Source organism: Cyprinodon variegatus, unplaced genomic scaffold (genome assembly GCF_000732505.1).
Source record: "Cyprinodon variegatus isolate N-32 unplaced genomic scaffold, C_variegatus-1.0 Scaffold316, whole genome shotgun sequence".
Lineage (NCBI taxonomy): Eukaryota > Metazoa > Chordata > Actinopteri > Cyprinodontiformes > Cyprinodontidae > Cyprinodon > Cyprinodon variegatus.
In genome coordinates this window covers 16,614-32,989 of record NW_015150769.1, presented here as the reverse complement: position 1 = coordinate 32,989, position 16,376 = coordinate 16,614, and the positions used below count along the sequence as shown (strand labels likewise).

General features: G+C 42.0%; 1 protein-coding gene across 1 annotated transcript in view; it reads right to left on the bottom strand.

Annotated features, from left to right (window-relative positions):
• Positions 1 to 15,244, bottom strand: part of znf423 (zinc finger protein 423) — a 95,397-nt gene extending 80,153 nt beyond the window's left edge. Inside the window, exons 1-14 of the mRNA XM_015384555.1 lie at positions 15,036 to 15,244; positions 13,652 to 13,737; positions 10,453 to 10,630; positions 8,841 to 8,965; positions 7,510 to 7,591; positions 7,359 to 7,434; positions 6,974 to 7,254; positions 6,618 to 6,895; positions 5,849 to 6,235; positions 5,237 to 5,418; positions 3,533 to 4,072; positions 3,185 to 3,332; positions 1,660 to 2,214; positions 1,390 to 1,574 (exon numbers count right to left, since the gene is read on the bottom strand). Of these exons, the coding sequence (XP_015240041.1) occupies positions 1,390 to 1,574; positions 1,660 to 2,214; positions 3,185 to 3,332; positions 3,533 to 4,072; positions 5,237 to 5,418; positions 5,849 to 6,235; positions 6,618 to 6,895; positions 6,974 to 7,254; positions 7,359 to 7,434; positions 7,510 to 7,591; positions 8,841 to 8,965; positions 10,453 to 10,630; positions 13,652 to 13,737; positions 15,036 to 15,244 (3,312 nt within the window). The remainder of the gene's footprint in view (positions 1 to 1,389; positions 1,575 to 1,659; positions 2,215 to 3,184; positions 3,333 to 3,532; positions 4,073 to 5,236; positions 5,419 to 5,848; positions 6,236 to 6,617; positions 6,896 to 6,973; positions 7,255 to 7,358; positions 7,435 to 7,509; positions 7,592 to 8,840; positions 8,966 to 10,452; positions 10,631 to 13,651; positions 13,738 to 15,035) is intronic.
• Between the last annotated feature and the right edge of the window lie 1,132 nt (positions 15,245 to 16,376).

The following is a 16,376-nucleotide window of genomic DNA, read 5'->3' as shown; positions in this document are numbered from 1 at the left end:
ACATTTGAAGGGAAGCTTCTCTTTCCGATCTACAGCTGGTCAAACTGAGGCTGTTTGTTCAAAAAAAAAAACAGAAACCAACTATTTCCTTCAGCTTTTTGAAACAAGACATGCAGCACTTTTCATTTCAAGTCTCCAACAAAAAGGTATAGAAGCTAAATTCAACAAAACCCCCATCTGTGCAGTCTGATGTCTCTGTAATATCTTTGGGGTTTCTCACAGCCAATACTATTATACAAACGGTAATAATATAACATGACTAACACGATTCTTCAGATCTAGACTCTAATCTGCTTGTATGATTCAGTTTAAGTCAAATTTTCTGTGTTATTATTTACTCTCAGCCAGAGTTCTCCAAGGCATTGGTCAAACCGAATTTAATGTCCATAAACAAACGCGTTTTCATACAAACCGATTACTAATAACCTCCTGCTCCAACTGATCCATTTACTTTCCTTTAGGATCCTTCAACCCACATAACCCAGTTCATTACATACATGTGCTGTGAGAGTCATGTTTCATTGCAGGAACAAAATCTCATCCTGAAAATTGAAGCTTTAAATTAGCAGGGAGAAAAAAAAGCCTCAAGTTATTATAATGAGTCGTTTTTATTTTATTTTTTTATTGTTTTCTTAACCTCCACCTAGTTTATCTACTATGGTAACAATTAGTGTTTCCTTTTCATTTCAGAACCAACAGGTGTTCCATTAAGGTTTACGTCTGGGCGCTATGATAATCACCTTCTCTATCATTATTCTGCTAACAAACAAAGTCTTCAGACAACGTTTGGACTTAGGTCCCCAGATTACAGTTTTATGGAACAGTCGAAAAAGTATCCCACAGCAACTAGAGGAAAATAAAAAACAGGCCTCATCTCGACATAGCAAACACATCCAGTTCATCTTTACATGTCTACGTATGTTTGTGATGGTAGGAAAGAAACTGAGTCACTTAAAAACAAAAGACAGTAGAGTCTTATAGTTGCCATGTCAACTTTGTGAGCTTGAAATGCGACTCTTCAGTGGTGTGACCGTTTCAAAGTGCCAGACTAACTTGGCTCCTGATTCTGAGGTGATGCAGACTGAGAGGCACACTGTTGTAGAAAAAGCAGCTCCAGAGATTTGGTTTAGAAGCAATCATTTCTGGTATTCTAACCAACAGAATTTACTTTCTTACATTGTTCAGTTTGAGATTTTGCTCCTGCAATAATATATTAACAAAGTGGTTTAATTGGATCAAATAAAAGATCAAGAATTTACTTATTTTAAGGCATTTAAAGCATCTTTAACAATCAATACATCTGGTACAGTGGAGAAAAAAAAACACATTTACAGGACCTAAACACACTTTCAGAGCTGCAGATTTCCATGCTGCAGATCAGATGCGTACCTTGTGCTCTGTGAGAGTCAATAGAGATGGGAAACGTTCTCCACATATGGGGCACATGTAGTGCTTGGCAGGTCCGCGATGCGTCTGAGCGTGCTCACGCAGCCCACTCTCAGAGAAGAATGTCCTGGAGCACACGTTGCACTTGTGGTTCCCTTTGATGAAATCTGCCTTTTTCTTCCTGGAACCTGGAAAACAGAAAAAGTAGGAATGATCAGAAATATGATCCATAACTTCCCTGAGACACACAGGAGAGGAGACAATAGTTCTCACCTGCATCATCTTCGCCCGGCCGGATGTTGTGGTCGCGTAGGCGGTGGTTCTGCAGCAGTGACTCCATTGTGTAGGCCGCTCCGCAGATGTCGCAAGCGTACATGGGCTCCGAATTGTCCAGCTCCTCCTCTCCACCGCTGGCCTCGTGACTGTTGGCTGTGTCGCCTGCCTGCGACGACCCCCCTCCTCCAGTGACGGCGCTCTTCAGCAGGATGTTCTGCAGGTCGGCTTGTTCAGCAGCTGCCACTGTTGCTCTTTCTGCTCCTCCTGCAACCCCACTTCCTGCTCCTCCCCGCTTGACGCTCTGAGCCAGGCCATTGGGCGTTCCGTTCTGACTCCCGCTGCTCCCCGTTCCTCCTCCGTTCCCGGTGACATTGCTGCCATCGAAGATGCAGTGCTTCTCCCGCAGGTGTCGCTCCAGCAGCGAGATGGCGTGGAAAGCTTTGCCGCAGAAGCGACAGGTGAACTTCTTGCTGTGGGTGGTGATGTGGCACTGGAGCTCCACCTCAGTCCCGAACGTCTCCCCACAGAAGATGCACTTTCGTGGTTTAAGTCCTGCAAAAAAAAAAAATTAATGTTCAAAATGATTATATAACTTTCTTCCATTAGCTTTGTCTATCTATTCTAAACTGAGAAAGGTGAGAAAAGCCACTTGTTCTAAAGGGAAAAGAGAAGAAAGCTTTCAGAAACCATCCTTCTGTCCATGTTATGGAGCCCTTCTTTGCTGTCAGGAAGCTACATGGGATTTTGAAGCTTAGAGGCCATGTTTTGTTTTCAAGTCTTTGGAGTTATATGCCCTGCATGACTGAGATTTTCATCAACATTCTGCTTAGTTCCATTCATTTACTGAGGTGGGTCCTTAAATGTCATTTTTCCAACTTCAAATATCAATATATTTAAATATCATTATATTATAACAACAGTAGGTTGCAGCTGAACAATTTAATATTACAGACTCTACTACACACAAATGATTATTTAGAAAATGGCGTTTTTAGGTCTCAATTGTGCTCCAACTGTGTCATTTTGAAGCATAACAAGTTGTTCTTAAATTGCTAGAGAAAAGTTATAGGATATGCTTTTTTTTAATACCACTGTAAAAACCAACCAGCTGATTGATGCCCAAAAACTGAATTAGCTTCTTTTTTATTAACGTTTGCAAATAAAGTAAGCTTTTAGCAGGACTTCTTCTGGGAAAAACCAAGATCAAGCTTCCGCGGCCAGAAATTTACCAGCTCACACTATCCTCCATTTCTCTACTACTCGCTGATTCACTCTATGTCTGCCTCCTTTACAGGCTAATGGTAATGACAGTTAACCTTCATCTCCCATGTATCAGTCTATAGACGGAGGCTCTCTGAGATGGAAGAAATCTAATTTTAAAACTTTATTTTCAGAGGAGTGAATATGAACACACAATTAAATAAACTAACATAAATGTAGGGTCAAATAAAAGAGTGAAGCATTAAGCAATATAAGAAAAAAAACACATTTTCCCATCATCCTTTGAGGAAATAAAACGTACCTGCTAGTCCTCCTGGAAGGCCTGACCTCTGGCCCAGGTGGTTATGCTTGACATGGAGCTGAAGATCGGCCTCCTTCCTGAAGTCCCATGTACAGGCGGTGCAGCGAAACAGCTTCTTCTCGTTGCTGTGTTTTACAGCCAAATGCACCTGGAGGACCGAAGGCAGAAGTACAGTTATAAATCCATAGTTCCTACACATTTTTAATTTTCAGATTCCAAACTTTTCTTCACTCAAACTGCCACTTTTTTTAACCAATTTTGAAATGAAAATGTGAGTCTTTTATGGATGAGTGGCTCATTGGGGCACAGAATAAAGTACGTAAAAAGAATCAAGCAGTTTCTAATTACCTGTATGGAGACCTTGGAGTCGAAGACTTCCTGACAGAGGGTGCAGTGGTACAGGACGAACGTGTGCATGTCCAGCAAGTGTTTCTGGAGGTCGTCCACGGAGGAGAACTGCTTGTCGCAGCTCTCGCACACGTACTGCGTAGACGTGGTGGTGTAATGCACTGTGAGGTGCTGGAGCAGTGCCTCCTGTGTCTCAAAGTCTTCCTTGTTGCACTGCGGGCAGGACTGGCGTCTCAGCAGCATCTCCAGGTGAGACTTCAGATGAGCCTGGAAACCTTCGAAGCTAGCGAATCGGAGGTCGCACTGATTGCACGGATAATCCCCGTTGCTTCCCATGGAGGGAGTGGAATCGCCTCCCAGTCTGTGGCGTTTGGGAGATGAGATTTCCACGTCGGAGGAGGCTGGGCTGAGGTCAGCAACCTTCGCCTGCCGTTTGTTGTTCGCCAGAGGGATGTTTTTGTGGTTCTCCTTGATGTGCTTCGTGAGCTTGAGGAGTGAGCCAAAGATGGGAGAATTGGTGCAGTAAGGGCAGGAATAAACCTGAAAAATGGAAAATAAATCTTTATAAAGACCGTTATTCATCAACATTCACTGTCAGTCCCCGAAGGTAAATGTTAGGTCCCTGTGGAGGGAGAGAGAAATTGAAAAAGATATGCAGAGCAGGGGGAAGATAAACAAGCGTACACTTTAAATTACAATCAGACTTACAGCTTTGACAGCTTCTTTTCAGAGCTGAGCTAAATTCTTGAGTTATTTCTAATTTATTTTTCCTTCTTAACTGTCAGTATATTTAAAGTGCTCTTGACCTTTAGATATTCAGGCTTGCTGACGTCCTTTTATTATTCATTCAGCCATCTAATTGATCAATGAATCATCCTGGGCCCGTAACTGGAGAAAGCACAACTTGTTAACATTTATTTGATTGTTTCTATGAAAAAATGACAGACTTAACAGAAAAATATTGTCTGAAAACACCTTGACAATCCTAAAACCTTAAGAGCAAAAAGATCATAATAAAAAAAGACACTAAAAGCTGAGGCTGTCTACTATAAGATCCTAAAAATCTGCTTATGTCAGGTGAAGGAGCAGATGAATAAAAAACACGGTTATAAAAAGAGCACAGTGTAAACTTTTCCTTACCCTTTACATATCATTTTGATTTATATTAATATCTCAATGTAATTTAGATAAATAAAGTTTAGAGTTTGCCTTACTTTATCTACGCTGAAAATCTCTTATTAATTTATAGCTTAGCTAAAATTAGTTTACTGTACCTTTAATTCACCTCAAGTTATTTTAATCAATCACACTTATATTACCGTATTTATTCATCTACTTCTAATTAGATTGACTCTTGGTTGTTTTAGCTTACCGTAGCCCATCTTGCTTCCCTTCAGCTAAGCTAATTTTACAAAAATGAACCTAAACTTAAGTTGCTTATTATAAACTCCCTAAGCCTACACTTACTTACCTGAATTTACTTAAGGTGAGCTGATTTCACCATAGCACCTAAAAAAAAAAAAACGTCCCAAGCAAAAATGAAAGACCGTAAGACAGCCTACAGGTCTTTTTGCCATTCAAACTGAACAAAACATTTTTTACTGTAATTTATTATAAATTCCAGACTATTGCAATATATAAAATTAGAGAGTTAAAGTACTGAAATATCCCTTTATTTTTAAATCAACTGGTTTTGATTCTCACCTCCATGAAAGACTGAGACGCAGCCTGGAGAACGGGGGATTCCAGTTTGGCCACAGCTCCTCCAGACGCCGCCCCGCCGCCCGTAGCCGAGGTGCAGTGCGTTTGCTGAATGTGCTCCGTCAAGGAGGACTCTGTGAGGAATCCCATGGAGCACTGGTTGCAGAAGAAGGCATGGTTCCCCTCTGGAGTAACATCAGCAAATGATATTTAAACCATGGTTTTCAGTGATGATTTTAATTTCCAGACATTAATCACTCCTAACCTGTTTGTTTAATGGGTACTTATGTTTTAAATAATTAAATTCCTAAGTTTTCTTTACATGACCACAAACAAAGAAAATCTTTTGTTTCACGATTAAAACAATTGCAAACCGACAATATTTTTGTAATGATAAATCTAATTTATTTCACAAGAATATAAATAAGTTTACTGTCTTTTTTTTGGCTTATTTTATTAGGTTGCTTTATGGATATTCATCTTTAATGAACAGGATTGTTTATTTCCTTATTTCAGGTGGCAGCTTTGGATCTGTCATTAGTTGAACTGTTAAATCCAACACTACCAACATCATTGTTTGAATCAGGCCAATTCTTATTGTTATTGTTAACATACCTAGAGTGGTGGATCCCGCCACGATGCCACCCGGCAGGCAGTGGGACACTCGGATGTGCTCCTGCAGGGAGTTGATGTCTCCGAACATGTCCGGACAGTAGTTGCAGTGAAACGCAGTGACATTTGTGAACTGAAGCAGAGGAAAAGCTGCTGCTGCCGCTGTTGAGCCCACGCTCCCTCCGCTGGCACGGTGGGCCTTTCGCACATGCTCGTTGAGGTTGTAGAGCGTCGGAAGAGTTTCCAAGCAGAGCTGGCAGGTGTGGCTCTGCTGCGGTTTGTCTGCATGGATGGTCTTAAGATGGATCTCCAACACGGCCAGGCTGTGGAAGTCTCTCTTTGAGCAGTAAGGGCAGGAATATGTCACTTTAGTCCAACTTCCTCCTGAGCCTGCAGAAAAAAGTATTGGACATGTTATTATTAAAGGTATAGTGTAGGATTTTCGCAAATTTTTGAAAAGACCTGCCCTCTCCACTTTAAAAAAAATATACATGTACATGCAAAACCCTGTACCAGCTCCTGAGAGGGAAAGTCTATTAAAGTGTGCGAGAGCATGCACAAGCCCATTTGTTCTTGCACACGCTCTGTTTAAAAGTTGCCGTTTCTCTTATTTTAAATGTAAACTGTCATATTCCATTGGCAAAGTGTCACATACCTGCTCAGTTTGATAAAAAAATGCACTTATTTTAAGGAAGATTGACTTACTTAGATTAAATGTTTTGCAGTGTAAGTAAACATCCTTTTAATGTCTCTTATATTAGCTTATCTGTACCTTGGTGAACCAGGCTAATGCCCCCGTCTTCCCCAGAATCGACGCCTCTCCTACGGCTGCGTTCTCCACTCTGACTGTGTTTAAGGGTGGAGTCGGGGGTGGAGCCTCTCTCCAGACTGGCGCTGGAGTCTGGTGTGGCCGAGCTCATGGAGGCTACGCTCCCGAGGGGAGGATCTGGACTGGCGGCGCTGTGGTTAGAGGAGTCGGGCTGGCGGTGACTGTCCAGGTGGCAGTATACGTCCTCCACAGACGGGAACTGCTCAGAGCAGACAGGACATCTGTGATAGAAAAAGCAAGCCCAGTAAATAACAGTTCTTTCAGAGGTCAAAAAAACTCAAACAACGCTCTGCTGTTACTTGTGTTTCCGGTTGGCGTGCTGTGTTTCAATATGAGTGAGCAGCGACGCCTCATCCAGAAAGATCTCTGGACAGTGGATGCACTGCAGGTCTGCTCGGTCAGACAGCTGTGGGTGTCGAGTCAGGACGTGTTTTTCCAGCTCATCCGTCTGGCTGAACGTTTCCTCACAGTAATCACACATGTACAGATCCTGCTCCAGTTCAACGTCTCCTCCTGTTCCCTTCTTCCCCCCATCCTTTTCACTTCTTAGTGCAAGATGCTCTCTGTTCTTACGGTGAGCCTGTGAGGTTACATAGTGCCCCGAGATTAATCAAAATAAAATAGAAACTAACCTATCAGCTTTGTAGTAAAACTCATAGCAGCAAGTCATTAACACTAGTTTACCTGCATGTGGCTCTGCAGCGATGAGGTGGAGGAGAAGCCACGTTTGCAAACTGAGCATTTAAATGGTTTGCTGGAGCTGTAGGGACCAATTATCAACAAATCAGACTGAAGAACAAAAACATTTTTTTTTTTTTAGCTTATTTGTTTTTACCTGTGTGTTTTCAGGTGGATCTTAAGATGATCAGAGCGAGAAAATGCAGCTTCACATTCCTGGCAGCTATACTTCTTATCTCCTGCAGGCGATACAATTAAAGATGAAAATCCTGGTCGAATAAGTCCTTTGATAAAAAGGTAAATAAAAGGTGTTTAACTCTGACGCCTCCTGCAAGTTAGCGTAAGCATGTGCATGAATTTTAAAAACAAGAATCCAGAACTTAAACCTGATTCTTGCCCTTATTATCAATCTGTTAAATGATCCAAGCTGTTTTAGACTATAATCAGGTCTAGATCAGACTGGATGATCAAGTTTCAATGTGGAACCATAATATGTTACTTCCAGAGTAGCCAAGTGTGATTCTCAGAATATAACACCAATAAATATAATAATAACTTATGTTTGATAAAGATGATGTATATTTCTTGGTTTAGTGGGAATAACCAACAAGTTCTGCAAAAAGCACACAGTAAATTGTTGAAAAGTAAGCTAGAACCATTAACTTACATCATGGCAACTATATATGGTGTGTAATGTTCCAGAATTTACTCTGTACTTTCTATAAAGTAACCGATTCTACAAAAACAACCTTCAAGTTTTGTAAAAGTTACTTGTGTTTAAATAATTTATTTGCTATTTATGTTAAATCACGTAACCTGAACATTTCAAATAGCAGATTTTCCATTTTATAACAAGTAACTTAAAATTGCTTGAGTTCGGCTTTTGTGTACGTAACCACTGAGTTATTAAAAGCTACCTGTTGCTACAAGTTGAAGAACTTGTGCTCTGTAATTTGTGAGTCCCAGTAACCTTTCAGTTTCTAAAAAGGATCTTTGGGTTAATTTTTAAATTTTTTTTTTAAAGCAGCTGTTAGGTTCCAGAAAACTTATCCCTACAAAGTACAGTGTACGTCCAGAGAAAATCAGCAGTAAAGATTAAAAAAGTGAACTGTACGCTCCAGAAGGTGTCCTTTAAGTAATGATGCGCATCTTATAAATTCTGGGAAAAGTAACTTCACATTTCTTTCAAACTCTAGGAAGTAAACCAAGCTGCTTTAAAAAAATGCTTAGATTTTAGAGAAAGGAATTTGTAATTTCTGTGAAAGCAATCTGAATGTATAGAAATAAGAAAAAACACAAAATCCAAACATATATTGGATTTTCCGGTAATTATTTATTTTTGGATCTTCCACATATTTAATCTCTCGTCTCAAAGTTAAAAATGCACCAGAACAGGCCACTAGTGCCAAGTTTTCAGTTTTAAGTAAAGAAAAAGTGGCTAGATGGGAAAAAAATCCAGGACAGCTGGGACGTGATGGCTGAACGTACCTGTATGGAGTTTCACGTGGCGATCTCTACTCCTCTTGTGTTTGAACAGGCGGCTGCAGAAGGTGCACTTGAACGGCAGCTTGTCGCTGTGGATCTGCTCGTGTCGCTTCAAGTAGCTCAGGCGACTGCAGGCAGAAGTATGATGTTAGCTCATAGGAAGTTAATAATGCCAAATATAAACAAACTTTAATAAATAGATTGTGATGCTTAACCAGAAACTATGACAACAGGTGATATGATGTGCCTGGAGCTTTTACAGCTGAAACCAGAGCTTTAATGTTTGCTTTTCTCCTTCTACTGTCTGATATTAAAGAATAAAACATTCTTGTTTCAGGTAAAAATAGGATTACAATGTTATGCATTTTGTTAAATACATTAATACCTCATCCAGATGGTAATTTTACAGCTTTGTAAGCCTGTGATTAGATCATTCAAAACTCTTTAGTTGAATAAAGACACAACTGTAGATGTATTTTAAAAGGAGCATCATGCTTTTGAGAGGTTGGTCAGAATGGATGGGAAGAGTTACATAAAGAGCAATCTGTAAAAATTGCACTGACTCTAGGCTTAGGTTAAGGACCAACTTCCAGCACAAAATCAAACAACTTGTTTTTTCGTAAATACATTTCAACTCTTTGATTTTCAGCATATCTATGTCTACAAATGTCCTAATCAAAGTCCAAACCTGAACCCAATTAATCTGTAGCAGAACCAACCAGCCTGTACCTGCTGGGGAAAAGTATCCCACAGCATGATGCCATGCTGATGCCACCACCATGTTTCACTGTGGGAATGTGGCATTCTGTATGTTTTTTACTGTCCCCTGAATGGTTTATGGAAATCTGCAATGGAACCTTCAATGGCCCGTTCTCCAACAATTGCTTTATTCTTTTAAGCTTTTCCTAAAGGAAAGGTTTGTGGAACGCACATCTAATAATTCTGAAGTCAAAGGAGCTGTGGATCTCTGCAGCTCCTCCAGAGTTACCATAAGCCTCTTGGCTCTTTCTTCTTTATAAGACTCCAGATGTGTCAAACTCTTCACCCTCTCAAACATCCAAAGAACCATTAGATATATGTTCCGTCTGGATTTTCTTTAGGGACATCAGAACAAGGGAGGCTGCAAACAAACATTTTGTTCGTCTTGAAGAATTTTGAAACCCTATTTATTATGCTGTTTTGGTTCGCTTTCACATTAAATTCCAATAAAATCCAACAAAGTTATGGTTGTAACAGAAGCAAAATGGAGGGAAGTTAAAGGGTGTAAACACTTTTCTCAAAACACAGTTTTAAAGAAGGGAATAAATGTTAAAGGATGACAGGAGGATGTATGAGGAAGAAGAGCTCAGTAGAACGATTAATACAGAGAATAATAATGATGATGACTCTGGAGTGTGTGTAAGACAGCTGTTCTTAAAATGGCTCTTGACTGAGTCTCCGGAGAGGTTGGTGAGAAATGTATTCACCTCATTCCCTTTACTGTTGCCTTAGCGTTCCACTTTATTATGGAAATAACACGGAGGGTGTAGTTTATTTATGAGCCCCCAGATATTCATGAGCAGGATCTGAGGGTGCAGCTAAACCATCCAGATGTGGGAGAATGTTGAGGAGATACCTGAAGGATTTGTCACAGAACTGGCAGGGGTACGGCAAGCCGGCGCCTCCCTCCTCCTCGCCTCCAGTGGCCGTGCCGAGGTCGCAGCAGCCGTCGGGCATCTGGGAAGGCGACGCCACGTCCTTGCTAGAGGGTGAGGAGGGCACCCAGGACAGGCCTGCAGGGTCATCATCACCATCTGAGGGGAAGGGTGGCACAAAAAGGTATATTTTTACACACAGCTAAGGGACTGAAAAGAAGAAAAAAAAAGCTGCTATGCTGAGACACAGAAAGTGGGGGTAAAACAGGGCGAAGTGGGATGATTAAGGAGAAGTCTCATCTTTCTTGGATGGCAAAAGGGAGAAGCCTGAGGGAGTTCACAGGAGGAAACAAAAAAAAGATATAAACAAAAAATAAACACATCTATCCTGGTCACACACAAGCATTCATAAATATACAAAAAAACAAGGATGGCAGAGATAGAGAGAAAGAATGAAACAGAGGAGAGAGACGTAGAGAGAGAGAAATGCACTCCTGCAGTAGCAACATCTAAATAAAAAGCTCCAAGAACTATGTATCCCCAGCGGAGCCCGGAAATAAGGACAGAGTGTATTTTCTCTCCCTTCATCCTCCCTCTGCAGCCATCCCTCGCTCCATCCCTCCCCTCCGTCCCCGAGGACCGCAGATCCGCCTCATCATATTTTCATTAGGGCCTTGGCAGATTGAAACGTCAGAAAAGCGATTAGGAGATGAGGAGAACAGAGCGGAAAGATGGCGATACTCGCTCCCTTTATCTGTCAGACATACGAGATTATGCGCTGCTCTTTTTCCTTTTTTTCTCCCCCCTCCTGCGCAGTCATGCACAGAGGCAACAGAAAGGCCACAGCTCCTTTAATAGACACTTCAGAATGGATTCGCTGCAACAAAAGAGAAGGCTGAATTATGCTTGATATTGTTCTGTTGCTCTTTGAGCGCTCCCAAGCAGCACGGTGAGCCTCTTCAACATTCACTGGAAAAAATGTAAAGAAGACCAGCATCAAAAAGGGAAGCGGTTTGCTTTATCTGAGAGGGAAATCACCAAAGTCAGGAACAAATAAGGCTGGAGTGACAGGATGCAGAAAGAAATGTCAGGTTAAACACTAGAGAAGTTTCAGTGAAAACGAACCAGTTGTCTAGGAATCTTCTTTATGTTTACACTGGATTACAGCTTCCAGAGAGGATGGAAACAGATCTGTTTAATATGGAGGCAAAATGCATCCATTGGCATGAGAAAATACAACTCTGCAGGAGGCGGTGAGCTTAAAAATCTGACTGGAATAGAACAAACACTATTAAAGACTCAAAGCAAGGCACTAAAATCAATACATTGGCTTCAACAGACACCAATGAGGCGTGACGGTCCGCTTTCCTGAGTGATGAGGCATGGTGGCGGGTTGCAATCGCTAGCTGGGTTCCATTACAAAGGTGAGCCAAACTTTGTTGGTATTTTACTAATGACGAAGAAAACAAAAAACATAATTTTGCAGTTGCTCTGTTTCCATTACATCACATGATATCTCAATAAAAAACATGCTGCGCCTTCAACCTCCAATGTTACTGCTTTTCCAGTAATGTGTCGATGTTGATTACACGACTTGTGTGATATGAACAAAGCGTTTCCATTACATTTTTGAAAAAAATGCCAAATCCGTTACGCTGAAAAAGCAGCTAATCCAAGCACAAACATTTTTTTAAATGTTTGCCTTATTTCATGATCAAAGAAGAAGCTACCGAATCTAAATTTGACAAAGACACCCAGCTTAATAAGACTACCAACCTAAAAATATGCTGCTAGTACTCTTTCTACGTAACAGCCCTGAATATGTCAAAGAAGATTGGATATCAAGGAGAAATCCAGCATTATATTATGACTGTGGGCTGATGATAATGGATGGACTTCACTGGATTCCTGAAAGGTGTGCTGTGCTCTTTAAGCACAAAGTCGGTGGCGGCAGATCCTTCAGGTTTTTAAAGTTAAATGCTACTGTTATTGCCCATTTCCTTAAACATCCACATTGAGGCAAAAGGAAAATCAAGATGCTGCAATGGTCCAGTCAAAGTCCAGACCTTAATCTATTTAATATGCTGGATTAAAACCTTTAAAGAGCAGATCAGACTGAAACATCTGCAAACCTTAAGGAGCTGAGGCAACATTGGAAAGAAAAGCCTCTCCACAGATATCTGTAAGGCCATTAATGCAAAGGGTCATGTGTGGACTTCAAGTGTTACTTTGTAGCTTTGTCTGCAGCCACAGATAAATTAAGAAGACAGGCAACAAACTAAACCCATAAATGAAGCATCTGCACAGAGTAAAGGTGGTGTAACAATACAGGGCGCCTATAAAAGGCTGATCCAGACACCCCCTGCTGGCTACATGACAGGATGGAGGTATTTAAACTCCTGAGAGGTGACCGACTAAAACACAGACCCTGCTATTTCCCAAATATTTCAGCTGCACTCAGAAAGACAGAGTTAAAGAAATTATACCTGAGGTTGGTTTAGATGGGAAACAAAAAGAGATGAGTTGGACGTTTCAGAGGTGGGAAAGACGGCAGAGCCGAAACTACAGAGATTTGATTTGAGGAAGAGAAAAAGAAAAAAAATCTCTTTTTAGTGGTGGGGGTGAGTGTGGGTTGGAGGGGAGAGAGATTAGCGTCATTAAAGAGTCCTAATCCTCTGACTAGCGTAGCTGGCGCTAAAATGGAGGATCACACGGCTTTTTACGGCGCCTTTGTCAGTCGGCCACGAGGGGACCTGGCAAGACAAGGCCGGACGGCAAACTGGGAGAAACTGGGGGGCTGGGAGGAGGGGGAGCAGAGAAAATTTCAATGAAAAGTTAAATTAGAGAAGGGTCCTCCTGGAGGAGCTGACGATGAGGACGGCTGGTTAAACAGGAGCGGAGAAAGAGGCGGAGGGGGGGGGAAAGGTCTGCTGTTTCTCCTCCTCCTGTTTCTGTTCTTCTTTGGCGAATGAAAACGGAGCTGACCACGGGGTCCCTACTGCTCCGCTCAAGCTTCATCTTCTCCTTCCACATCCCTCCCTCTGTCCTCAGCAGTCCCTCCACTCTTCTGTCTTCATCTCTCTTCCACCCCCTCCCTCCGTCACCTTTCATGTTGTCACTCATTACAGCATCCACATCTCTCCCTCCATCCCTCCAAGTCTCCGACTGTTTCTGCCCTACTGGTGCTGGCCTTCACCCCCGTTGTCTCGGCCTGGATGGGACTGACGGGGGAGAAAAGAGGGGGAGATGCTCCAGATGGACAGAGTCTGAACTCGGGGAAAAATAGAGAAAAAATAGGGGGAATGAAAGAGGGGAGAAAAAGAGAGAGCCAGGGGTCGGGAATAAAAAAAGAAAGGACCGCCTGCATCTACCTGAAACAGTACGCACACGCTGAGTGAGCTTCTAATAGGCCAGACAGCGAGGCAACACATGGAGGAAACAGCCTCACACACGCTGATCAACACTTTCTTTAGTTCCTGCTGCCATCCCGTCAAAACTTGACATATTTGTTAGGGATGTGGCACACAGGAAAAATTACTATTATTTCACATTTTGTCACATTAAAACCACCAACTCCAGCCTGTTTGTTGGAGTTCAAGAAGTCATGAGGGGTTTTTAATAACTGATAAAGCAAAATTAATTAAGATCAGTCATATTAGAGGGTAAGCATCTATAGAAATCAGCTCTTAAGCCTTATGAGTTATCTTAAATGAGATAAAGTCCTGGACTTTGACTCAACCACTCTGGCACATGGTTATGGTCAGATCTAAGCCTTTCTATTGAAGCTCTGGCTGCATGTTTTGGTCCTGTTGGAAAGTGTTCTCTGATGTTTTAAAATATCTGTATTATAACATTAAATTAAACACTGAATTTTATTTAGGGTATCATAGCAAAGTATGGATATGCAAAATGCACTTTGATTATTTCTTATTTCTTGATTATTTGCTTACAAAACGAAAATAAAAAATGTCAAATATAATTTTTCTTCCCAATCTAAATGAGTCACTACCTGGTGCTAACCTGTCAGATAAAACCAAACAAAAAAACACTGTTTTGCTGTCCTAAAGTGACACAATCTAGAAACATTCCAGGGGCATGAAAACCTTTGCATGGCAGAAACTTCAAAAAGAGATATTCTGAGGATCGCATCGTCTTTCCAAGTTTTCAGAAGTGCAGGTCTGAAGAAGGAGCAGAATATCAGGGTAACAATGTTTGCAAAGTGCCTGGAATGGAAATGCAGTCTATGCCATGCTTCCTCTCTGTTGCTTTGATGTTTGAATCAAAGGAGCTCAGCTGGTTGCAGCAAAAAGGTTTTTACGTCCCAGTGCTGCTACTACAAGAGTTAAAACTGCCTACAACCTGCAGCTGTGTGCTGCAACATCTCAATTAGCAACGTAAACGAATAATGTTGTAAACATGCCATAAACTGTTTAAAGGTTATAATTAAGCTGAATTTTTTCTTAACCTCTAACTGTTCAAGAGAGCCGTTTTAAAAAAAGGTGTGATGTGTCATTTTAATCTCTCTCTCTTCGGCTTTCCCAATCCATCCAACTCGCCTTCCCACCTTTCTGGTTGGCTTTCAGCCCAGGCGGACACCTTTCCCTGGAAGACTCCTGCTGACCTTTCTATCCCTCCATTCCACTTGAGCTTCATCCCTCCTTTCCTTTGCTCCCCAGGCTCCCTCCGATGGCCCCAGGCTGCCCCAGGCGTGCACACATGCAGCCCCAGACTCGCCACAGGGGGCAGAAAAACAACTTCCACCCTTGGCTTCATTCTGCCTTTCTCTGTTTTGCACAGACTTTCACATGCAAACATAAACAGGGGGGCAAGTTAACGTTCGACACTGAACAAAAAAGGATAAGAACCACATCCATCCAGTGGATTCTTCTTTTATGGTTCATGCTGCAAAGCATCTTGATGAGCTACATCAAAAATAAACAAGTCATAGCTCCTTAATAAATTGATCAATTGTATCTATTTAATTGTAAAATGGTGCTCCAGGAAATCTAAAGAAGTATTTGCTTCTGAGAGGGTGTTTGAAGGCTGTTCTTCCCGTTTGATGCAACATAATAAAGAAGACGCAACCAAAGTCATCTCTCAGCAGTGATAATAAATGATAGGAATAATGAGCCACCCATCGGCTCTCGTTGCACTGAAACACTCTGAGGCTTTTTCCAAAAAATGCACACAGAGAACAGACAAGAAAACAGAAGAATGATCCCTACCTGGCCGACTGATTACCATGAGTTCCCATAGCAACCGGAAAGCTAAGAGCAGCTTATTGGTTGCCATGCATAATGAAACCTGCGCAGTAGGACAGTTTCTTTGACAAGTCGTATTGTTTGGCTGAAACTACCTGTTGTGTAGTCTCTCTAATGCTGGAGAAGGATAAGAATTCAATCTGCTGCAAAGATCTGTTTTCAACCTGAGTACCACGGATGAAGTCCTCATGACAAACACCTCTGCATGGCTTTGGATGCAGACAACAAGCATTCACATTGAGGTTTTGCACTGGGCGAAACGGCTCAAAAAACATCACTCTGAGGACTTTACAGTCCTCTGCTGCTGACCGTGCAGCCCAGACGGGATGGAGTCCGTCGGGACGAGTGCAGGAAAAATAAATAAGTCAGAGATCACCAATGCAGCAAGCTGGCGCAGGCTTGAGCCCTGGAGGAGGCGAACACATGCGTTGGTACACTCTGTGCAGACTGTAGGGACCCTCACCTCCTGCCCTGGGAATGGGTCCGGCTGCTTTTGGGCGCCAACTGTACCATATGGCCGGAGAGAGTTTGTGTGTGTGTGCAAAATTTGTTGGAGGGCAGAAGGTTAGGGGCAGGGGGCTAAGGATGGGGGGTGGGCGGACAGTGGAAGCACAGATGACAAGTTTGTCCCAACAAACAGAATA